Source organism: Rhinoderma darwinii, chromosome 8 (assembly GCF_050947455.1).
Source record: "Rhinoderma darwinii isolate aRhiDar2 chromosome 8, aRhiDar2.hap1, whole genome shotgun sequence".
In the NCBI taxonomy this organism is placed as follows: domain Eukaryota; kingdom Metazoa; phylum Chordata; class Amphibia; order Anura; family Rhinodermatidae; genus Rhinoderma; species Rhinoderma darwinii.
In genome coordinates, this window is record NC_134694.1 from 29,473,089 (window position 1) to 29,499,913 (window position 26,825).

General features: G+C 38.9%; 1 protein-coding gene across 1 annotated transcript in view; it reads left to right on the forward strand.

The window, feature by feature from the left end:
• Nucleotides 1-26,825, forward strand: part of PAPPA (pappalysin 1) — a 302,275-nt gene that overhangs the window by 101,352 nt on the left and 174,098 nt on the right. Inside the window, exons 3-4 of the mRNA XM_075835544.1 lie at nt 20,712-20,857; nt 22,378-22,677. Coding sequence (XP_075691659.1) covers nt 20,712-20,857; nt 22,378-22,677 — 446 coding nt within the window. The remainder of the gene's footprint in view (nt 1-20,711; nt 20,858-22,377; nt 22,678-26,825) is intronic.

Below are 26,825 nucleotides of genomic sequence, written 5' to 3' on the forward strand. Positions count from 1 at the left end.
AATGAAATCACAGGCTTTACAACCACCGCATCTGAAAGTGCCTGGTATTTGTCTATCCAGCCATGTACCCCTAGGTGAAATGGGGTCAAAACAGCTGTGCATGACTCTGTCCCTTATATTTTTCCCTCGTCGATACGTGACAGAAGGCCTCTGTGTGATCTGGTCTGCTAGATCTATATCAGAACTGAGAATACGCCAATACCTATTCAGTATCTGCATAATGTCATTCTGTTTTGAATCATAGGTGCCTATGAGTCTGGTAACTTGTTCCTCTTTCCGTTTTTTAGGGACCAGAAGACATTGCCTATCTGCATCTCTAGCTCCCTCATAGGCTTTTCTAATGACACTCTCGGGGAAGCCTCTATCCTTCAATCTTGTTTTGAGTTCCTGGGCCTGGCACTCAAAATCACCCATAGAGCTACAGTTCCTACGTACTCTCATAAATTGGCCTTTCGGAATGCCACGTTTGAGGGAATAAGGATGACAGCTATTCCATTGCAAAAAACTATTAGTTGCTGTTTCTTTCCGATGTACCTTTGTGCGGATTGTGCCTCCTTCCGTTTTTGTAATTTTCAAGTCTAGAAAAGACAATTCATTCTCACTGATCTCACATGTAAACCTAAGTCCTACATCATTTTTATTGAGGGCTGCTACAAACCTATGGAACTCATCTGCTGTAGAGTTCCAGAGAATAAGCACGTCATCAATATATCTAATCCATAAACCAACGAATGAAGTCCAATTGACAAATTTGTCACCAAAAACAATTGTCTCCTCCCACCAGCCAAGAAATAAATTAGCATAGGTGGGAGCAGCAGGACTCCCCATTGCAGTACCACATTGCTGATGAAAGATCTTATCTTCAAATATGAATATATTTTTTTCAAGAACAAACTGTAGTAACTGTAAGACAAATTGGTTGTGAGCAGCAAACTGTGTACCTCTTGATCCCAAATAGTACTCGATCGCTTTATAGCCACATTTGTGAGGTATAGATGAATACAAAGCCTCAACATCCAAACTAGCCAGAATTGTATCTTTCTCCAGAGAAATACCATCAATCTGTTTCAAGACATCCATGGTGTCACGTACATATGATGTAAGACTTAAGACAAAGGGACGCAGCACCTGATCAACATAAGTGCTCACATTTTGAGTTAAATTGTTAATGCCTGAAACAATGGGTCTGCCACGTAAGGGGGGATACCCTTTGTGGATTTTGGGCAGGCTATAGAAACACGCCATAACAGGAAATTGTGGGTACAGAAACCCAAACTCTCCTGCACTAATCAAGGATCTGCTCTTTGCATCACTCAGAATGCTCAGCAACTCCTTCTTGAATAGTGCTGTGGGGTTATCCTTTAAAATGGTGTAACAATTATGGTTAAACAAAATGTCCTCACACATTTTTTTATAGTCATCCCTACTCATGACCACAATGTTCCCACCTTTATCAGATGCTTTTAAAACGATGTTCTGTTTTTTCTCTAAAGTGGTCAGAGCTAGTCGTTCAGACCAGGACAAATTGTTATCCATGCCCCTACTATCCTGACTAAGATTTTTGATCTCATCTCCCACCATATCCACAAATAAATCCACATTGGTAAAATCTCCTATAGGTGGCAGCTTTCTACTCTTCATTTTTAGGTTGGTAAAGGGACCTATACCTGGAGCTCTTCCAGATTCCTCTAATAACCCCTCCAAGGCTGCAAGGCCTTCCATATCAGACTCTTCCAACCCTAGTTCCATACATTTTTTTCTATTGTGGTGTTTGAAAAATTTGATCCATTTAAGTTTGCGAGCAAATAAATTAAGATCTTTTATCCACGAGAAAGAGTCAAATTTAACTGTGGGGACAAAGGAAAGTCCTTTCTCTAATAATGTGTTCTCTGATGCGCTCAAATTGTATTCAGATAGGTTAATGATTTGTAGTCTATCCATATTTTTTCCCTTCATTAATCCTTTTGTCCCCTCAGCATATAGCGGGAAATGGGAGGATTGTTGGCTAAAAAATTATTGCCACTATTAGAAGAGGCTCTACCACGGCCTCTATTTCTACCTCTAGCTCCTCCCCTAAACTTTTGTTTCCCACCGCTACCACCGAAAAATGGGCCCACTCTTTCAGAGTCTGTGGTTTCACTCTCTGATGTGGAAGGGTCAGATTCCCTCGGCCCCCTATTGGTCTGTTGATATTGTTGTTGTTGTGTATGGACAAAATCATACGCTTTTTTCTCCCTAAATTCCTGTAGATCTCTCTGGAATTGGAAGTGTTTGCGTTCCTTAAGATGATTGGTAAATCTCTCTAAAGTTTGTTGAAGGATTTTGTCCCGTTTATCAAAACCAGGGGTATCTACCAGGGACTTAGCTGCCTCAATCTCTTTTTTAAGCTCAGCACTAATAAAGTCGAACTGAATTTTTTCCTCCTCTATCAAAATCTGCATAAGCCTAAATGAACTCCCTGTAATCTCCTGTTCCCATCTTTCTTTTATATTAGCAGTTTTTAATCTTAATGCTGGGACAATGGGGACCCTGAGGCCTCTGGGAACTATCTTATTCTTTAAATAGTTTTCCAGACTCTGGATCTCCCACCAACTTCTCGTATAGTCTTTATGCAATCTATTAAGGTTTTTAAAGGTAGATTTAAGAGACGCACCCTGAACCGTATACACCAGTTCACATTCAGAGAAAACACTTTTAGCCTCACTCATCCACCCTTCTGTGTTTAGATCTGAGAGTGCAAAGGCTGCCATACCCAGATAAAACAAAATTATTGACTGTATAGATTAAATATAGTTTCACTGTATAGTTAGATAGAATCTAATTGTGCTCCCACAATATAAAGAATTTTAATTATAAGGTTCACTGAAATGACAACTGAGTAAAAAGATATCTTTAATAGTAACTAGTTTAAAAACAGGGGTAACACACCACTGTGACATAAGCCCCACCGTGAAAATTTTTAAAAAATGTATTAAACAAAGAAAACACTGAGTTATTATGATACCTATATCTCTGTGTATAAACGATAATTGTAGGAATCAGCATATACCCAGAGCACAACAGTAGTACAAGCCCTAATTGTAGCATAGGTGTCCGACAATTACGGATCTCCTAACGCTGGGTTTCACACAATATATTGTCCCCAATGCACACGTTCCTTAAACATTAAACGACCCTACGCGTTTCAGATACTCATCCTCAGGGGTCCGTATCTTAGTAACTCTGGCCTCATCACCAGCGATATTAGTATTCAACAGCGGATATTCCGCTGTGCGTCACGGGAAGATGCACGTATCGATGTCAACGGCATACTCCATAGCAGGCGCTAGATTACTATAAACGCTAAACTCCACCCATCGTATACGGCGGCAAAACATGAATTGACCAATCACAACACCCTCTCGATTCGTGACACCTGCCCATGTGACCCCCCGCCGTCAGCTGACAGCCAGGGGTCATCATCGGCCGCATCAAACCGAACGCGCAGGCGCAGTGGAAGCCAAGGACGTGTCGCCCGAACTGCCAAACACGAGGAGGTAAGCGCTAAAAGATAATGTATTGTAGGCATATCCTGCGGCACAGTACATCACCGCAAGTGGGCAACCTCACAAAACAACTCAAAAGAAAAAACACATATGAGGTGGATGAAATTGCCAAAGTCCCTATTCTTTAGAAAAACTGACAAAACGATCTCTTTGTATGTTGGCTAGTAAGTATAGCCATCTCAAATAAGTAATGCACAAATGCAGATAAACGCTCATCTACCCCGAGGTAAAACACCTATAGGGGGATGGTATCACACATTTTAAATAAAACATGTATAGTTAGTCTGCTCATTTAGACCTAGTGGCTGTATGCATTCCAGTCTATGGATCCACTGCGCTTCCTTCCGTAAAATCAGGTTATCCCAGTCCCCTCCTCTTTTGGGGGGTCTGACAAGTTCAATTGCTTGAAATTTTAACACTGCTGCCTGGCCTTGGTGTTTTGCATGCACGTGCTTAGATATTGGGGTGTCCCTACCATGAATAATATCTCCAACATGCTCCCTAATACGACGACGTAATTGTCGTGCTGTTTTACCCACATAGTTTAGGGGGCATGGGCATGTAATAAGGTACACTACTCCAGCTGTCTTGCAATTGACATAGTCCCGAATATTGTATTGTTTTTGTGTGACAACACTGGTAAAGCTATTCCCTTTTAGAATGAAATCACAGGCTTTACAACCACCGCATCTGAAAGTGCCTGGTATTTGTCTATCCAGCCATGTACCCCTAGGTGAAATGGGGTCAAAACAGCTGTGCATGACTCTGTCCCTTATATTTTTCCCTCGTCGATACGTGACAGAAGGCCTCTGTGTGATCTGGTCTGCTAGATCTATATCAGAACTGAGAATACGCCAATACCTATTCAGTATCTGCATAATGTCATTCTGTTTTGAATCATAGGTGCCTATGAGTCTGGTAACTTGTTCCTCTTTCCGTTTTTTAGGGACCAGAAGACATTGCCTATCTGCATCTCTAGCTCCCTCATAGGCTTTTCTAATGACACTCTCGGGGAAGCCTCTATCCTTCAATCTTGTTTTGAGTTCCTGGGCCTGGCACTCAAAATCACCCATAGAGCTACAGTTCCTACGTACTCTCATAATTGCAGATACTGAATAGGTATTGGCGTATTCTCAGTTCTGATATAGATCTAGCAGACCAGATCACACAGAGGCCTTCTGTCACGTATCGACGAGGGAAAAATATAAGGGACAGAGTCATGCACAGCTGTTTTGACCCCATTTCACCTAGGGGTACATGGCTGGATAGACAAATACCAGGCACTTTCAGATGCGGTGGTTGTAAAGCCTGTGATTTCATTCTAAAAGGGAATAGCTTTACCAGTGTTGTCACACAAAAACAATACAATATTCGGGACTATGTCAATTGCAAGACAGCTGGAGTAGTGTACCTTATTACATGCCCATGCCCCCTAAACTATGTGGGTAAAACAGCACGACAATTACGTCGTCGTATTAGGGAGCATGTTGGAGATATTATTCATGGTAGGGACACCCCAATATCTAAGCACGTGCATGCAAAACACCAAGGCCAGGCAGCAGTGTTAAAATTTCAAGCAATTGAACTTGTCAGACCCCCCAAAAGAGGAGGGGACTGGGATAACCTGATTTTACGGAAGGAAGCGCAGTGGATCCATAGACTGGAATGCATACAGCCACTAGGTCTAAATGAGCAGACTAACTATACATGTTTTATTTAAAATGTGTGATACCATCCCCCTATAGGTGTTTTACCTCGGGGTAGATGAGCGTTTATCTGCATTTGTGCATTACTTATTTGAGATGGCTATACTTACTAGCCAACATACAAAGAGATCGTTTTGTCAGTTTTTCTAAAGAATAGGGACTTTGGCAATTTCATCCACCTCATATGTGTTTTTTCTTTTGAGTTGTTTTGTGAGGTTGCCCACTTGCGGTGATGTACTGTGCCGCAGGATATGCCTACAATACATTATCTTTTAGCGCTTACCTCCTCGTGTTTGGCAGTTCGGGCGACACGTCCTTGGCTTCCACTGCGCCTGCGCGTTCGGTTTGATGCGGCCGATGATGACCCCTGGCTGTCAGCTGACGGCGGGGGGTCACATGGGCAGGTGTCACGAATCGAGAGGGTGTTGTGATTGGTCAATTCATGTTTTGCCGCCGTATACGATGGGTGGAGTTTAGCGTTTATAGTAATCTAGCGCCTGCTATGGAGTATGCCGTTGACATCGATACGTGCATCTTCCCGTGACGCACAGCGGAATATCCGCTGTTGAATACTAATATCGCTGGTGATGAGGCCAGAGTTACTAAGATACGGACCCCTGAGGATGAGTATCTGAAACGCGTAGGGTCGTTTAATGTTTAAGGAACGTGTGCATTGGGGACAATATATTGTGTGAAACCCAGCGTTAGGAGATCCGTAATTGTCGGACACCTATGCTACAATTAGGGCTTGTACTACTGTTGTGCTCTGGGTATATGCTGATTCCTACAATTATCGTTTATACACAGAGATATAGGTATCATAATAACTCAGTGTTTTCTTTGTTTAATACATTTTTTAAAAATTTTCACGGTGGGGCTTATGTCACAGTGGTGTGTTACCCCTGTTTTTAAACTAGTTACTATTAAAGATATCTTTTTACTCAGTTGTCATTTCAGTGAACCTTATAATTAAAATTCTTTATATTGTGGGAGCACAATTAGATTCTATCTAACTATACAGTGAAACTATATTTAATCTATACAGTCAATAATTTTGTTTTATCTGGGTATGGCAGCCTTTGCACTCTCAGATCTAAACACAGAAGGGTGGATGAGTGAGGCTAAAAGTGTTTTCTCTGAATGTGAACTGGTGTATACGGTTCAGGGTGCGTCTCTTAAATCTACCTTTAAAAACCTTAATAGATTGCATAAAGACTATACGAGAAGTTGGTGGGAGATCCAGAGTCTGGAAAACTATTTAAAGAATAAGATAGTTCCCAGAGGCCTCAGGGTCCCCATTGTCCCAGCATTAAGATTAAAAACTGCTAATATAAAAGAAAGATGGGAACAGGAGATTACAGGGAGTTCACTTAGGCTTATGCAGATTTTGATAGAGGAGGAAAAAATTCAGTTCGACTTTATTAGTGCTGAGCTTAAAAAAGAGATTGAGGCAGCTAAGTCCCTGGTAGATACCCCTGGTTTTGATAAACGGGACAAAATCCTTCAACAAACTTTAGAGAGATTTACCAATCATCTTAAGGAACGCAAACACTTCCAATTCCAGAGAGATCTACAGGAATTTAGGGAGAAAAAAGCGTATGATTTTGTCCATACACAACAACAACAATATCAACAGACCAATAGGGGGCCGAGGGAATCTGACCCTTCCACATCAGAGAGTGAAACCACAGACTCTGAAAGAGTGGGCCCATTTTTCGGTGGTAGCGGTGGGAAACAAAAGTTTAGGGGAGGAGCTAGAGGTAGAAATAGAGGCCGTGGTAGAGCCTCTTCTAATAGTGGCAATAATTTTTTAGCCAACAATCCTCCCATTTCCCGCTATATGCTGAGGGGACAAAAGGATTAATGAAGGGAAAAAATATGGATAGACTACAAATCATTAACCTATCTGAATACAATTTGAGCGCATCAGAGAACACATTATTAGAGAAAGGACTTTCCTTTGTCCCCACAGTTAAATTTGACTCTTTCTCGTGGATAAAAGATCTTAATTTATTTGCTCGCAAACTTAAATGGATCAAATTTTTCAAACACCACAATAGAAAAAAATGTATGGAACTAGGGTTGGAAGAGTCTGATATGGAAGGCCTTGCAGCCTTGGAGGGGTTATTAGAGGAATCTGGAAGAGCTCCAGGTATAGGTCCCTTTACCAACCTAAAAATGAAGAGTAGAAAGCTGCCACCTATAGGAGATTTTACCAATGTGGATTTATTTGTGGATATGGTGGGAGATGAGATCAAAAATCTTAGTCAGGATAGTAGGGGCATGGATAACAATTTGTCCTGGTCTGAACGACTAGCTCTGACCACTTTAGAGAAAAAACAGAACATCGTTTTAAAAGCATCTGATAAAGGTGGGAACATTGTGGTCATGAGTAGGGATGACTATAAAAAAATGTGTGAGGACATTTTGTTTAACCATAATTGTTACACCATTTTAAAGGATAACCCCACAGCACTATTCAAGAAGGAGTTGCTGAGCATTCTGAGTGATGCAAAGAGCAGATCCTTGATTAGTGCAGGAGAGTTTGGGTTTCTGTACCCACAATTTCCTGTTATGGCGTGTTTCTATAGCCTGCCCAAAATCCACAAAGGGTATCCCCCCTTACGTGGCAGACCCATTGTTTCAGGCATTAACAATTTAACTCAAAATGTGAGCACTTATGTTGATCAGGTGCTGCGTCCCTTTGTCTTAAGTCTTACATCATATGTACGTGACACCATGGATGTCTTGAAACAGATTGATGGTATTTCTCTGGAGAAAGATACAATTCTGGCTAGTTTGGATGTTGAGGCTTTGTATTCATCTATACCTCACAAATGTGGCTATAAAGCGATCGAGTACTATTTGGGATCAAGAGGTACACAGTTTGCTGCTCACAACCAATTTGTCTTACAGTTACTACAGTTTGTTCTTGAAAAAAATATATTCATATTTGAAGATAAGATCTTTCATCAGCAATGTGGTACTGCAATGGGGAGTCCTGCTGCTCCCACCTATGCTAATTTATTTCTTGGCTGGTGGGAGGAGACAATTGTTTTTGGTGACAAATTTGTCAATTGGACTTCATTCGTTGGTTTATGGATTAGATATATTGATGACGTGCTTATTCTCTGGAACTCTACAGCAGATGAGTTCCATAGGTTTGTAGCAGCCCTCAATAAAAATGATGTAGGACTTAGGTTTACATGTGAGATCAGTGAGAATGAATTGTCTTTTCTAGACTTGAAAATTACAAAAACGGAAGGAGGCACAATCCGCACAAAGGTACATCGGAAAGAAACAGCAACTAATAGTTTTTTGCAATGGAATAGCTGTCATCCTTATTCCCTCAAACGTGGCATTCCGAAAGGCCAATTTATGAGAGTACGTAGGAACTGTAGCTCTATGGGTGATTTTGAGTGCCAGGCCCAGGAACTCAAAACAAGATTGAAGGATAGAGGCTTCCCCGAGAGTGTCATTAGAAAAGCCTATGAGGGAGCTAGAGATGCAGATAGGCAATGTCTTCTGGTCCCTAAAAAACGGAAAGAGGAACAAGTTACCAGACTCATAGGCACCTATGATTCAAAACAGAATGACATTATGCAGATACTGAATAGGTATTGGCGTATTCTCAGTTCTGATATAGATCTAGCAGACCAGATCACACAGAGGCCTTCTGTCACGTATCGACGAGGGAAAAATATAAGGGACAGAGTCATGCACAGCTGTTTTGACCCCATTTCACCTAGGGGTACATGGCTGGATAGACAAATACCAGGCACTTTCAGATGCGGTGGTTGTAAAGCCTGTGATTTCATTCTAAAAGGGAATAGCTTTACCAGTGTTGTCACACAAAAACAATACAATATTCGGGACTATGTCAATTGCAAGACAGCTGGAGTAGTGTACCTTATTACATGCCCATGCCCCCTAAACTATGTGGGTAAAACAGCACGACAATTACGTCGTCGTATTAGGGAGCATGTTGGAGATATTATTCATGGTAGGGACACCCCAATATCTAAGCACGTGCATGCAAAACACCAAGGCCAGGCAGCAGTGTTAAAATTTCAAGCAATTGAACTTGTCAGACCCCCCAAAAGAGGAGGGGACTGGGATAACCTGATTTTACGGAAGGAAGCGCAGTGGATCCATAGACTGGAATGCATACAGCCACTAGGTCTAAATGAGCAGACTAACTATACATGTTTTATTTAAAATGTGTGATACCATCCCCCTATAGGTGTTTTACCTCGGGGTAGATGAGCGTTTATCTGCATTTGTGCATTACTTATTTGAGATGGCTATACTTACTAGCCAACATACAAAGAGATCGTTTTGTCAGTTTTTCTAAAGAATAGGGACTTTGGCAATTTCATCCACCTCATATGTGTTTTTTCTTTTGAGTTGTTTTGTGAGGTTGCCCACTTGCGGTGATGTACTGTGCCGCAGGATATGCCTACAATACATTATCTTTTAGCGCTTACCTCCTCGTGTTTGGCAGTTCGGGCGACACGTCCTTGGCTTCCACTGCGCCTGCGCGTTCGGTTTGATGCGGCCGATGATGACCCCTGGCTGTCAGCTGACGGCGGGGGGTCACATGGGCAGGTGTCACGAATCGAGAGGGTGTTGTGATTGGTCAATTCATGTTTTGCCGCCGTATACGATGGGTGGAGTTTAGCGTTTATAGTAATCTAGCGCCTGCTATGGAGTATGCCGTTGACATCGATACGTGCATCTTCCCGTGACGCACAGCGGAATATCCGCTGTTGAATACTAATATCGCTGGTGATGAGGCCAGAGTTACTAAGATACGGACCCCTGAGGATGAGTATCTGAAACGCGTAGGGTCGTTTAATGTTTAAGGAACGTGTGCATTGGGGACAATATATTGTGTGAAACCCAGCGTTAGGAGATCCGTAATTGTCGGACACCTATGCTACAATTAGGGCTTGTACTACTGTTGTGCTCTGGGTATATGCTGATTCCTACAATTATCGTTTATACACAGAGATATAGGTATCATAATAACTCAGTGTTTTCTTTGTTTAATACATTTTTTAAAAATTTTCACGGTGGGGCTTATGTCACAGTGGTGTGTTACCCCTGTTTTTAAACTAGTTACTATTAAAGATATCTTTTTACTCAGTTGTCATTTCAGTGAACCTAATATATCTTATTAGACAAAAATGCCCCTTTCTCCACTTATCAGGACCATTTCTTCCTCCTCCCTCCTAACTGTTCACTAATTTTGAATTTACTGCTAAATCCGTCTCCTTAACACAAGACAGATTATCAGCGTACTGAAGGATCAGATTATAGCTGCCCACAGAAGTCTATGGAGAGGGGAGGAGGAGGGAGCAGAATAAGAGAGAGACACACAGAGAGACGCTGCTGCAGCTTCTAGTAAGTGTTATATCTTACCCCAATTCTAAAATCACAGCTACACTGCTCATTACTGCTGTATAATTCCCCCCATGTGTGCTACAAAGAGATAGGGGTGTAAAATGTTCTCTTATTTTTATGTGCAGTGTATAGAAGACATTATAGCAGTTAGACTCCATCCACTAGCTCAAGTAAAAATTTGAATTAGATACAGATCTTGCAGTAGGGAAACTGCTAAATAAAAATGCAGGATACAAGTCATATAATGGCCAAAAATAGTGTAATTTCTCATGTTCACACACTTGACAGCTTATTCTTAAAAGTCACCTAAAAGTTTAGGTAACCTTTAAAGTCAACCTTGCAACACCAGGTAATTTTTAGATCCAGCATTCTTTGTGGATTTCTTAATATATCCTCCCCACTACATAGACTTTTATAGGCAGCTGTGACCTGATTGCTCTGTGAGCCGACAGTCCGTCTTGTCTTGAGGAGATGGATTAAGCAGTATTATATTATTATAATTTATTTTAAAGCACCATGAATTCCCGGCTGCTGTACGTATAAAAAGGATTTAAGTAGATGACACGAGACAATAATAAAAAAAAGTACAATAAACATGAATAAATGAGAGACTAGTACAAAAGAGAGCGAACCCTGCACACTAGGGTTTACAATCTACAGTAAATTCAGAGTGAATGAGGGGGAGCATGATAAGTTTTTCTCTAATAAGATATGTACCATAGTACATAGCTATGATCCCAGTCCCCTGGTAAAGCAGTAAATAATGGTGAAACATGTCGGGAGGATCGCATAACAGTTTTTAACAGCATCATAGTTCTCAGCCTATATTTCCCCTGTTCTCATCTGGAGGGGGAGGGGATATACAAACAAAAGTGACAATACAAAAGTGTCGAAGAATGTTGTAAGAAGCAACAAGGATATAAATCTAGACACGCTATATAACTGATAACTGTTTGGATGCAGGATCCAATAGTTGATAACTGAAATCTGAGACACAATGCGTGTTTTAAAATTTTTGTGTTATGATCTTAACTTGAAAAGCACTTTATAAATGTTGACATAAAGATTATAATATATGAATAAATAAATATAAGCACTGTCAGTGCTTATTTGGCTGTTCTTTGCGCCGTTTTAAGCCTCCTACACTGCTGTTTCTGTTAAAATGAATGACTGTGTTCTAACCTACACATAAAAATGATGATCATTATCACCTGTTTAGTGTAATTGGTAAATCACACACCTGACTATTATCCTACAAAATACATGACTTTGTGCAAGTGTGCCTAGAAGAATTGATGCTGTTTTGAAGTAAAGGGTGGTCACACCAAATATTCATTTGATTTAGATTTCTCTTTTGTTCATTCACTTTGTATTTTAACTATTTAGACTTCTATTTTTTAAAGCATTCTTACTTTTTTCCACAACTGCCTAAAACACTTGCACAGTACTGTATATATCCTCAAAGCATTTCAGAAATGCATCTACAGCAACTCATTTGAGGTGTTTGTTTCAATCTGGTGTCCGGTACAGGTAGTGTGTTGCTATAATACAAATAAAAATGTGGTCGTGATAAACACTTGATCATTAACTATAAATTATATATATTAAAACCATTAAGAGCAAATAGTAGAAAGGGTATATCCATCTCAAACCTCGGGAATTTCTCCATCTAAAGCTGTTGTATGTAGGAGGCAGTACAGTCATGTAAACAAATCCTTCCTAAGACTAGCAGGTTACTTCATAGCAAGAAAGGAATTTTTGAAATGATGACATTTGCACTGCAAGGCAGGTACCTGAGAAACAACTCAAAGGCAAAAAAATGCTAATTTATATTATAATGCTGTTGAATTTGTGCAAATAGTAGACTGTTGCTTTTTTTTTTTTTTACATATACCTCCTAAGGAAGGCTCCAACAAAGGCATACATTGCCATATGTCATCCACTGTGTGTGGTATACATCTTTTTACTGGATGCCTCTGTATTGAATCGCGTAGTCAACTATGCAATTATAGAAAATAAAAACAAAATACTGATCATGCTATGGTCACCTTTTCTAAATATTTTAGTAAGTATCTGGGATATTTTCATGACAATATTGACGTTCATGTTTAAAAGAAGAAATAGTTCTTAAATATATTTACGTAAAAAAGATTAGATATTTCAAATTCTATATAATTGTGATAATTGCACGAATATTGATATAAAAATAAAATAGTAGAAATTATGGAGATATACTAAATGAATATACTAAGAAAATATTGATATTTATTTACTCTGAAACATTTCTGTTTTTTATTGTATATTATTTTTTGATTCATTTTTATGACTTGAGAAAACGCGTGTGGGTTCATATGTGTGTCTAGCTGAAACAAAGTGTTAGGGCACATTCACATTAGTGTTCGGGTTCATCTGTTACATTCAACCTTTATGTCAGAGGAACAGATGAACGGAAAGCCAAACAGAAACTATCGCTTCCGTTTACATTACCATTGATTTTAATGGTAATGTGTTACGAACAAATACACGGTAAACAGTGAGGTCCCTGTTCTTCCCAAACCTCTATCCCTACCTACTTGTACGACCCGACCTAAACGATGGCGCACAACTGGTACAAGTACAAGTGAAACTGACAAACGGATAAGACACAGACAGTACGAAATAACAAAGGGTCACCTGGGAAGTACACGGAGAAAGAGGCAGGGCAATTGCGCCACGGACAAGTCCGGGCGCAAAAGGCAGAGTCAGGCAGGAAGGGTCAAAACGGGAGAGTGCGGAAAAACAAAAGAAAGAAGGCAAAGAAAAGTTAGGAGGCCCGCCGGGGTCAGGGGTCACAAAGGCATCAAAAAGCAAGTCGCTCAGGGGAGTCTGCAACAAGGGAAAGCACCAGGCTAGGTAACTCTAATTACAGGCAAAGGCCAACTACCCCAGGCTGAACTAAATAAGGAGAGGGCGGGAGCTCAGGAACATCAGTCAGGCTTTGATTGGCCTGACGCTCCTTAGTTCCAATTGGCTGCAGACTGCCTCAGTCCTCCAGGCTGGGTGACGCCCGAGCGAGTGACTCTCGACCTCCAGGAGACCAAGGGAGCCGCAGGAAGGGAGTACGTGACATAATGCTTCCGTTTCAGTTTTTTTTCAGTTTGTTTCCGTTCCGTAAAGTTTCAGTTTCTTTCACGGAAACAATAGCGCAGTTGTCAAAATAAATGTTTCAGAGTAAATAGGACTGCGATATTGATTCCGGAAACTTTATGGAACAGAAACAAACTGAAAGGGAAGCATTAACAATGAAATCAGTGGTAATGCAAACAGAAGCAATTCTGTTCACCTGTTCCTCTGACAGAAAGGCTCAACAGAACAGATGAGCGGAATTTGAATGCTGATGTGAACAGACTCTTAACTTTATTCAATTTCTGTCATTATTATTTTATCACTGTTTAGCAGTATTGGGAAAAGGGACACTATGTTGGTATTTGGTCACTGTATAATAGCAATATTGGAACACTAAATGATGGTATCATTTCAACTCTATGTGGATGTGCACTGTATATTGTATTATTTCAGTACTATTTATCAATGTTATTTGGACAACTTTTCTCAGTAATACACATAAATTGCGTGCCACTCTTGCAGCATTGTAAAGCAGTGTTATACACTTTTTTGCATCACTATATGAGTACTAAATTGTACAGTATTGTTGACGTTGCACCGGACAATTTATTTGTGCACTAAAGGGCACGTGTCGTGCTATTATGTTGGTATTGCATGGTACTATTATTTGAATATAATATTTCAAAAAGAAGAGTGGCAGAATCAGCCTCAGTGTCTAAGGACATATATGCTGTAAATACATGCAAGAGAGTGTACATGTAAATATATGTGCAAAAATGCATGTATATTTGACTATTATTTGGTCTCAGCACTGTATTTTGTACTACTTGAGCTTTTCATATGCCAATATTATTATGTTTATTTCAAGGGTGTAAAAGTTAATAATAGGGCCCTATAACAAAAATTAGAATGGGGCCCTACTCTACCATGAAGCCTCTACTCTACCACTCTTCAACAAAGAGTTCAGAACATAAAAAGCATATAAATATTTTTGTGACTACAGGTGGGCACCAGGATAAAGCACAAAGGGATGTTACAGTACAGGAATAAAGGCCCTATAATACACTGGTCATTGATCGGTCAAAGAAGCGTTCATATGAACGCTAGTTCCCGATCAACAATCATCCGATGAACGAGCAAACCCTCGTTCATCAGCTAAACTGCTCGTTTATGCAGCATTAAAAATTATCATTGTCGACAGCACATCTCCCTGAGTAAACTGTTAGGAAACGTCTGTCACTTTTAGGTTGTCATGAACACTAGCCTAGCTTCTTAATGGCCCTGGTTTGAGTTTGGTTTGAGCTGCAGAGCCAATCCTATTTCTCATTCTACACCTATCAGGGCCAAGGGTGGAGTATTTGAATCTGTTCAGTTTTCTCATTGTTGCTTGTGATTTCTTGTGTATGCATGTGTCTGATCAGGCTCCTGGTTACACACTGTATCACCTTGAATGTTTGGACTCTTTGAACTTGACTTCCGCTTTGTCTTTGGATTAACCCTCTGCTCACTGACATCCTGCTCTCGGCTGGTTTTGACCTCTGCAACTCCGGGAATTCTTCTGTTTTGCAATTTTAACTTTTAGTATCTCATGGTTTTGTACTCTGCTTGCTGATTACCCCTCTGGCTTGTCTGGTTATCCGTTCTGGTATTGCCTGCATTTGCACCTCCTGTCCAACACCGTATTCTGTGAAAGCAACCTGGGTTCTATGCAGCCAAATCCAACCTGCCTTGCGGTGGGCTCTAATGAAGACCATAGAGTAGCCTTAGACTCTGCTCACCAGAGTGGTGAAAGACTTGAGGTAGCTGATTTACCTGCACACTTGATTCAGACAGTGTCCAGCTGCCTTTGGGGAATTGCTTGTATATCAATTCCATAAACTTGCACTCTGGGAATTGCTCAAGTAAGTGATACCTTGACATAAACAGGGAGATGTGCTGTAAACATTATGGAAATTTATGGGGACGAATGATTGTAGTAACGATTTCTTGTCCCCATATATTACTGATTATAGTTCTTTGTGAAAGGAGCAAACAAGTGCCGATCAACGAGCTGTCTCATTGATCGGTGCTTGTTTTCACGGCTCATATCAGACCTAGAACCTTTATGCAAACCGTGATGTCACAGCTTAGAGATATTACACATGATAATGTCAAAGTACAGGGATAATTCACTCAATGAAGTTACAGCACAGCAATCGTGCACACAGTGATGTCACATATACAGACCTGTCACAGCATGGAGATAATTTGCACAGTGCTGTTGCAGTGCAAGGATAATCCACTCAGTGCAGTTACAGCACAGCAATCGCGCACACAGTGAAGTCACACATACAGACCTGTCACAGCATGGAGATAATTCGCTCAGTGCTGTTGCAGTGCAAGGATAATCCACTCAGTGCAGTTACAGCACAGCAATTATACAAACAGTGATGCCAAATTGTAGGGTAGTGCTTAAAATTGTGTTAATTTACAGGGATATTACACATGATGACATTAGAGCACAGGAAAACACATAATGATGTGCAGATATAGTTCACACAAGTACGTCTATGCACAGAAATAATGTAAAAAGCGTTGCTGCAGAAGAGGGCTAATGCACATAGCAATGGCACAGTAAATAACCATAGGGCTTCATTAAATTTTTCACAACCCCCTTTCAACGTCCATAGTCGTCACTAACTGCACCTTACCTTAGTGAGGATCTACTCTGTTAGTGGATGGGCCTCATATGGTATTCCTGTTCACTTGGTAGCTACGCCCATTATTTATTTGGTATTATTTGAACATTTGTTGCCTTATTCCAATTCTGTTCATATCCTGAATTTATTTTAACCTTGCTTTTTACTTTCAATGTTTTCTTTTTTTGTTTTCTGCTTTTTTATTTCTCTGAAACATATTTTAGATAATAAGTTGTAATTGTTAAAGGCTTCTCTTTGTTTATTGTTTGGAGTAATTTGTTTGTAGTTTTTATTTGCTAGTTTACTGCATTTGCCAATTGCAAAGGGCTGTGAACTATGTTGACTCTATATGAATAAAGCATATTATTATTCAGTTTTTTCTTCATATTATAATTATTATCAACAAGAATGGTTCTGATCTGTGTAAGATGGGTTGTGTTGCCACAAAGTTTATACAACATTTGTTTTGTAAACATTTGTAATAAAGACGAGTTAATTAATGCCAGAAAGTAAGGAAACCTCAGTTCCTTGTACAGATGTCGCATTTTATTTGCACTCCTTAAAATATACCAGATTGCAAAGATCAAAATGAGTAGGTACTTTCAAGGGGTTGTCTTATAAGGTCAATGTCTTATATAAAAAAAAGAAGCCGTCACGGTGATCATAAAATGCATAGGTGTGCTGGGTCCTCCAGAGAAGGAGACGCTTTTACAAAGGGGCTCTTTATTCTGGCACATATAGAGTTGTTTTGAGAAGGGAACATACTTCTATGATATCTATATGCCCTGATAAGGCATATAGACATGGGTTGTTGTTGTGAGACAACCCTTTTAAGTGAGTGGGATGTCTAGCTCTCCTGCCCCTTCCTGACAGCAAAAAAAGGTAGAAAAAAAAAAAGGTAAAGTTCTGACAGCATCTTCATTTATTTATTGCTCAGCCAACCATACATCAGTTTCCAAGATTTACCTCTTGTGTTTCGCTGAGTGCAACCCTCAACTAATCTGTCAAAAACGGCCAGGGCCACCTCTTTTTTAGTGAGCCAACTTTTCCATAAAGAAATTTGTCTCTCGCTAAACTGCACTGAAGATGATTTTTCCTAGAACTATAGGTTTCCAAGGTAGGGGTCAACCTATTTTAGCGAAAATCAGACTAAGCTTGTTATCTCCAGGTCCTTGTTTTACTTTTAAAGTGTGCTTCATCTTTACTGCTCCAAAAATTATACCATGCCATGTGCTCCCATATTACAATAAAAGGATTTATTTTATCATTGATCTTCTACTGATCATGAGAATATAGAGAATGAAGCTGGAATATCAGACACAGAACATGGATAAGTGCGGGGCTGTGTCAAACTAAAGATAAAGAGACTGTAGAGTTCCACTGAGCACCATGCCAATTTCTTTTTTGTGGTCCATTGGGGTCCTGGTAGTCAGAGGATTGTCGATCTCAATTTGAATAAATTAAGCCATTGGGTGAGTTAATGAGACTTGTTTGTTGTCTTTATGAAAATAAATGTAGATTTTCTTTAGATTCAGAAGTTTAGATTGGACATTCTTCAATGGGTTCCTGGTAACTGATAGGCGGCAGCTCTTAACACTGTCTGGAATACTATTGTCTGCAGTTTATAGCAGTCTCTAGCATGTGAAACTACAAACTACACACTGTAATAAATCATTCTGTAGTATGCTGACAGTTAATAAGACAGCTGACTATGTGAGTTTCCTTAGGCAGCTGTACAGTGATTTTGGATTACACTTGCAGCATATCCAATAATAATATTATTCTTATGCATCATTTAAATTCCTACACTTCTTAACGGTGGCACTTTAAATAAGGGCAACTATAAGATGCCAATTAAGGGTTAAAACAGCGGTTTTGTCAGGAGTCCGAAACACTAATTCTGCAATTCTGAAAACATGGCACTTCAGTCCAGTCCTGCCAGTCAGCAGCTCTCCTCTAATTAGGGTTGCCAGAAGGCGCTCCGTGCCTACAAGTTTACCCATTTATCCACCAGATAGGTCATCAGTATATGATCTTTGGGGCTCCGACACCCATACCCCGAAACCGATCAACTGCTTCAGAGGCCTGCAGGAATAGGATGTCATTGCACAGTATGCAATGTACGGAGCCAGAAGCAGTTGACTATGTACATTTCATAGCGGCCGTGCTGCAGAACTGCTCCTATTCACTTGAAAAGGAGAAGAGCTGCAGTACTGCAGTTCGGCCGCTATTCCGTGACCGGAGCCATCTGCTTCCGGCATGAACGTCTGGTGCCCGGAGGCCACTGGAGCAGCTGATCGGTGCAGTGTCCAGGTGTCCGACCCCCACAAATCGATGACCTATCCAGTGGATAGGTTATCAGTTGTCCGGTCGGGGACAACCCCTTTAAGTCTGCTGTTGAAAAGGAACACATCTTCACAGTAACTATTGTTATAAAACTAGACATACATTTATTGGAATAATGATTAAAACGTTATATGACAGTACGAGTGAAAATTAATGTGAAAAATTAACATGTTTTAATATTTAAGGCTACCATTCTAATGGCTTTATGTATTACAACGTGTATTTTATTTGTAAGCTGTAAAGGTTTAAAATCAATTAACAAGTCAGATATAAAATCACTAAATATTCTTTGCTAATGTCTACTTTATAGACTTCAATGTGTCACATTTGTTTTAATGGCTATGTACACCTTTGTACTGATTTTTTTATTGTTTATTTGCTTCCTAATTGCAAAATTAAGCAGCTTTCTAATATTTAAATAGTATTCATTGAAAATTTCCTGCCATTTGACTGCTTTAAAGTCTTTGTAACTTTAACCTGACTTTAACCTGACGGTTAACTCAACTGCTCTCTCCCCTCTCTTCTCTCAGTGTTAGAGATGGCATTAAGGAGGGGGAGGAGTTTATACACAGCACGTCAGTGTGTGGAGAGGGGAAAAGCTTCCAAGTTTTCAGGGAGGGCAGATCACATAATCTGTTAGTATCATAATGTAGATAGGGAGGAAAGCACACAGGCTATCAAGATTCTTTCTCTATACTCTGACCTACTATTTCCAACCTCCACTCCCTGCTACTATCTCTAACACTGAGAGAAGAGAGGAAGAGAAGGTGAGTCAGCCGTCAGGAGCAGTGTACTGACGGATTTGAGTTAGAATTTGCAGGAGTCAAATTGTCTACAGGAGTTACACGAACTCTACAGCAGCCAAATAGTAGGACATTTTTAATTAAGAATATTTAGATAGTTGCTTAATTTTACATTTAGAAAGCAAACGAACAATAAAAATTTTTTACTTCAAAGTGTACAGTCTTTAGAAATCACTTACCATAATAAGACATCATGCACATGGGTATATTTGGGGTCCTTATCACACAGATCCTGAATATGGTGCCCATAGCCTTCTATAGGCTCATACTGTACCTCCGTGTTCCTTCAATTTTACACAGACGCACACAGATCTTTGTTTCTTATGGAATCCATGAGAAAAAAAAATCTGATATGTCATGAGTTACAACATAATGGCACAATGACTGCAATTTCCATACTGCTGATCCATGGTATACTTCATGCACAAAGCCTAAGATTGGATTTGGTACTTAAAGAAATGCTGCATCAATGGATGTTGACTCTTGACTAAAGATCAGCCCAATCCTGATAATAGCTATTTTGCAATGGGGTAGTTATTCCTCTGTCCAAAACAAAAAGTTTCCCTTGTGTAACATGCTTATGTCTCACTCTATATATGTATTGGCCATGAAAGAATGAGGTTCCACAAGTCCAAGATTTTATGCATATTATATCCATAGTGTCTCCATCTGGAATACATAGAAAGTTAATTCAAAATAATCAGTAGTTTTACATAGGAAAGTATCAATATTTTCTGTAATTTACATTTAACAGATTCCTCCTTAGTGTTCTAGTTATGACAACATGCGTTTTAGCCGTAATGCTTTCAATTATTTTAAGTATACACTTTAAGGTCCTCACCATATTATACAAGGATTGACCCTGAGTTTCAACATTACCGAGAGTTAACTGGTGGTAGGAACCTCTAGATTTGGGTCAGATGGAAGACATTTGATATTAGAGTTTGACAGTAATCCCTTTGATGTGAATGTTTGAGTAATGATAATGGTGACCTTCCTCAAGGTCAATGAGCAAGTTTTTTGAAAACAAGATTATTTATTTGATTATCATTATCACTGTCACATTGAAAAATGTATTACTGTAGAGAAGGTTAAAAAATCATAATAATGTTTATGTTGCAGGGCTTACTTAGATTTAAATGAGCTGAAGCATCGGCTCAATGTGACTGGATCAACTCAGCTAAACATATTCTTTGCAAACTCATCAGAAGAAGAGCTGGCTGGGGTTGCCACATGGCCTTGGGATAAGGAAGTTCTCACTCATCTTGGTATGTTATATTTAATGTTTAAAGACTGTTTACTGTGTTATTATGTGGATAATATGACATATTTGAAAATTATTATCTAACATTAAGTTATACTATAAGGCCTTCTTAAAACAGAAGGTATTTAGTTGCTCGATTCCATCACATGTCCACACAACAAGGAAATTAATCCTGATTCTTGGATAGTGGGCGGAGACATGCAAATTATTCCTTCCTGCCAAATTTGTATTTAGAACTGCTGTTGTATAGCACAGATACAGCTATAGATAGACCTCAGTATTTTTTAAAGGCTATGTACACCTTTGAGGGGCATTTTTTTTAATATAATCAGGTCAGTCAGTGTCATTAGTGCAATTTTATAATTAGTCTTTATTAAAAATTCCGTTTACTTTTTGAGATACAGCTTCTCTGTATTCTCTATACGGAGCAGCTGTATAGTTCACTATTACCTGAATCCGTCAGTCCCGCGGACCTGACAGGATCAGTGTCAGCGGGTCCACGCAGGATCCACCTGTAATCTATTACATGTAAATTATGAACTTAGATATGGTGGATGATAGGTGGATCCTGCGTGATCCGCTGTCCCTGATCCCATCAGTCCCGTGGACTTGATGGGAACAAAATTTAGCTCTAGATACAGCTGCTCTGTATAGAGAATAAAGAGCAACTGTATCTAAAATGGAAAAATAATTTTTAATAACGACAAATTAAAAAGTTACACCAAACCTGACTGACCTGATTCTAAAAAAAAACAAAAAAAAAACACACACATCAAGTGTTATCAGAGCCTTTAAGCCCAAACCAAGGGTGGATCTGAAACACTATTTTAAGTTTAGCTTAAAAAAAAAACAAATGCAAAATTTGAATGAGGCAAAATAAGTACAGAGCCATTTATTCTAACATGAATACAGCTGTATGTGGCTTATTGGCCATCATCAGTGGAAGATATAGTAACTATAGCTCTATAGAAGTAGGACTTTGGAGTTCCTAATCCAAAGTAGGGAGCAAGGTTAGGGTGAGAAGGGCTAAAAGGAATTGGCAATGGTCCTAGTGCCAACTATGCATCCAGAACCGAAAGCCTTGTTTTGCACTATAGTAAAAAAAATAAATGAATTCCTTTTAGGCAATTTTATTTTTTATTAAAAAACATTTCTTTTTGGGAAAAAAAGGCCCATTTGAGCTGTACATTGAGCACATTTCTTTTAGACAAATGTTTTAATGTGCACTATTTTAATAATAAAACAAGGCATTATCATCACTACTTACTTTGTATATGTGACAGTGTTGTATGGCTTTTTTTTTTCTTTCTTTAGAACATACTATGATTTCTATGCATCGTTTAACCATTGTAGAGTGCAGAAAAATGGGGTACATCATAGAGAGGTGGCTGGTAATCACTAAACCTGGATATGGTCATTTCAACAATAGATTTTCTTTGCTTTACTTTCCAGTAATGTCCTCACTAGTATGAGTAGGTCGAAGTTAAATCACATAAAGATTATGTTGTGTTATTTTTTTTTCAGGTGGCATTGTTATGAATCCATCATTTTTTGGAGTTCCTGGCCACACACATACCATGATTCATGAAATCGGACATAGCTTGGGACTTTACCATGTCTTCCGTGGTATTTCAGAGATTCTCTCTTGTAGTGACCCTTGTATGGAAACAGACCCTTCCTATGAAACAGGAGATCTCTGCCGTGATACCAACCCATCCCCCAAGCATAAAACCTGTGGAGATCCTTTCCCTGGCCCAGGAAATGACACTTGTGGCTTTCAAAAGTTTTTGAATACTCCCTATAATAACTACATGAGCTATGCAGGTAGGTAACATTAAACCTTGATATATTTGTGTGTTTGTGTAGTGTGTGTGTGTGTGTGTGTGTGTGTGTGTGTGTATATATATATATATATATATATATATATATATATATACATATGTATTATAATCATGACAATAATATCTAAATTCCCAATCATAATATCAAATTCACCTTGTAAGGGATTTATAATGCTTATAAAATAGCAGTTTTAATACATTCCCTCCATAGAGTTAAATGGAAAGAAAAATCAGATTGCTGGCTGCCGCCACTAGAAGGAGTTTAGGAGATTACCACATACATTTATACATTGAACACAATAGTAAAACAGTATCTGGTTTGCTTCTTAGCTCCCTCTAGTGGCAACTGCAAGCAGACGGAATTTTTTTGTTTAACTGATTGTCAGTGGATTTGAGGCTATATAACAGAAAAACTGAGCTCCGACTACTATAAACTTATATCAAGAACTGTAGGAGAACAGAATCTACCTAAAATAGCATGGTAATTAAAAGGTAGATATTTATTTTATTTTTTTAAAACTTGGTATAAATAAGTGGATGATGAATTTGTTTACGTTAGTGGAGAAACTAATGTTTCAAAACCATTAATTTATAATAATCAGTTTTTCTCTCTTTACGTATTGTAAATTACGAGAATATACATATTTTATTATAGCAAATAACAAAATAATGTAAGCTTTATTCACACATTTTTGGAAATTGAATCTTGGGTTTTTTTTTTTTTACTTTGGCATTTGCTGGTTGCTAAGGAACAATATGGCCATGTAAGGCCTTATATTTATGAAGTAGTTTAATTGAAAGCTCACGTCAGTAATAGCATAATACAAGTCACAGAATATACATTTGGTATCCTATGATCATTTGAGATATTATGGCTGCGTTGCGGTGTTTAAATGCAAAATAATCTGGTAACTTTGGGTTCTGCTGCCGTATTTGCATTTAATCTTAGGAAATAAATGTAGCTATATGACTTTGTCATAGGGCTTTATATTTTTCTGGGGCAGTGCCAACTATGCATCGTATTATAAGGCTAATGAAATATGTTGCATAGGTTTTAGAATTAAAGAGGCTCTGTCACCACATTATAAGTGGCCTATATTGTAGATGATGTGATCGGCGCTGTAATGTAGATTACAGCAGTGTTTTTTATTTAGAAAAACGATCATTTTTGACGGAGTTATGACCTATTTTAGATTTATGCTAATGACTTTCTTAATAGACAACTGGGCGTGTTTTACTTTTTGGCCAAGTGGATGTTGTAAAGAGAAGTGTATGACGCTGACCAATCAGCATCATAAACTTCTCTCCATTCATTTACACAGCAGATAGTGTTCTTACTAGATCACTATGTGCAGCCACATACACACACACTAACATTACTGCAGTGTCCTGACAATGAATATACATTACCTCCAGCCAGGATGTGATGTCTATTCAGAATCCTGACACTTCTCTGCACTTCTCTATGATTTACAGCATAGCAGGCGTAGTCTCGCGAGATTACGCAATAAGCTGTCATTTACAGCGAGTTCTCGCTGTGCTGTGCTGTAGTCTCACACAGATGCTACAAAAGTGGTCAGGATTCTGAATGCACAGGGAGATGTGCTGCCGACAACGATAATATTTCTTTCTGCATAAACAATACGATCAGCCGATGAACAAGCGTTTGCTCGTTCATTGGCTGATCGTTGCCCTGTTTACACAGGGCAATGATGGAGAATGAGCCCAATAATTGACCTGTGTAAAAGGGCCTTTACTTCTCAAAGAATGTAGTCCAAGAAGGACTACATTGACAGCCTGTGAGTGAAGAGATCCTGTTCATGTTTACATCTACAGGATTCTCTGGAGGGAACTGAGGTTAGAAACAGGCAGATATGCAAACTGCCCCTCTCATAGGCTGAGAAATGCAGTTACAGCTTCCAGTATGAACAGGACGCTAAAAAAAAATCCCCAGAAAACTGCTGAAAAGTGATGATGACATCCTAACTAAGCGTATTAAAGAACTGGAACTGTCTCCATCAGAGTGCCCGGAATTATTTTCTAATGCACTTCTCCTTACAATCCAATTATCTTCTGCTATTACACTACAGTTAGTCATGATGACATGTGATATTCCTCATACAGTGCTATTGTTAATGAGTGGCCTACCGGGAAGAACAATGGATGATATCATTAGAATAAGGGGTGACATAATATAAAGTGTAAAGACTAGAGTCCAGAAAGTGTTTGAAGTTAAAACGCCTTTAATAAATATATATATATATAAATAAAAAAAATATATATATATATATATAATTTAAAAAAAAATGTATATATGTAAAATATATATGTAAAATATGTATATATATATATAATAAAAAAAAATGTTTCAATGTGAACAAAGTATATCATAAAAATGTACATTACATATACAATAATTAAATAAGCAAGAATGATGATGCCTATACAGATGGGGCTATGAATAAAAACCTTTCCGCTATATCATAGCTCTGCCATTTTCATGCAAAGTATAAATCTCCTAATCTTATACCTTCTATATTATGGTTGTGTTTGTGTTCCCTAGTTCTCCTGAAACTCTCATGTCTTGATCTGAAAGAAATAAAATACCTAGTTTTTTTTATATTTCACAGTAAATAGATATATCGAAACACAAAGCACTTTTCAGCTGAGAATGACCTAATTGATTTTACAGCATCAGCACTGAAAGGAGATGATCCCCATGTTAAAAATATACTTCCATATTTAAAAAAAATTGTTCACTATCCATGAAAGCATACACCAGCTGTCATATACTACATCCTTATTCACTGTACGGTTCCTTGTACTTTTAGATTCTTTGTCAAGGGTGAGATTCAGGGTATATAAATAAGTAAAGCTGATTATGCACATTACTTCCAAATGTCAGACCTGAAAACATATTTATAAGCTACCAAAATAATTTCCAAAATTACATGATGAGTACTTGAAGGGGTTTAACTTGAATTTAAATTTATATAAAATTTCAATATGCTATGCAAAAAATGTCTGGGCGCTGTGAGTCCCACTGTTGGGATCCCAATCAATCCCAAGCACAGGAGGGATTAGTCCATCACTCCTGCCAGAGAGTTGGCCACACGCATGCGGTCACTTTCCAGCAAACTACATGGGAGATACGGAAAGGGCTAAGAGCCTTTACTTAGCTGTTTTCATATTGTATTGATGTCTAGGGATATATACGGAAAACCCCCTTAAATCTTTCATCTTGAAAAACTCCATATGTGTTCCTAACCATCTTTCCACTGTAAGATGAAAATTCAACACTAAGAATTTCTTGACAGCTACGCGTTCGTTCAGACTTACACTAAAAAGAAAGAAATAATACCAAAATTTGCACTAAACACCGTAACTGGATATCTGCGATGACTGATAAGTCTAAATATGAGATGTTTGGAAGCAACAGAAAGCAGTACATTCATCAACATCTTTGAATGCGTTAGAATTACTAGTATCGTGGGTAGCAGAAAATGCACACAGCTTCTACGACTGAATTTTGGAGATGTAATTCTCCATGGTTGAGCATCCGGAAGCCCATGATGAAATTCTCTTCAAGCCTCTAGAGGTGTGAGAATATCCGGCAGGACACAGCGTGTCCTCGCTCATCCGACGCGATGAAGTTCCTGTGGGAGGAAGTGAGTGACGTCACAGCGTGATCTCGCGAGGACACGCTGTGTGTCTGAACTGCCAGAAGCTGGGTGGTAACGAAGCGAAGTGGATGATGCTGATTCGTCAGCATCATACACTTCTATTCACAACGCCCAGCTAGTAAAACAAGTAAAAACGCCCAGATGTACATACACAATACACGCCCAGTTGGACATAACTTTAAACACGCCCAGTTGTACTTAAGAAAGGCTCATTTGCATAAAAATGGTCATAACTTGGCCAAAAATGCTCGTTTTTGAAAAAAACAAACTTTACTGTTATCTACATTGCAGCGCCGATCAGCTGCAATAGGAGATAGGGGTTGCAAAATCTGGTGACAGAGCCTCTTTAAGTGAGTTGACCTCATGCATTACTTTATAAAGAGCATCTTATAGATGCAATTTATTAAAGGGGTCTGGTATATGATATATTCTATTCGAGGAACTCAAA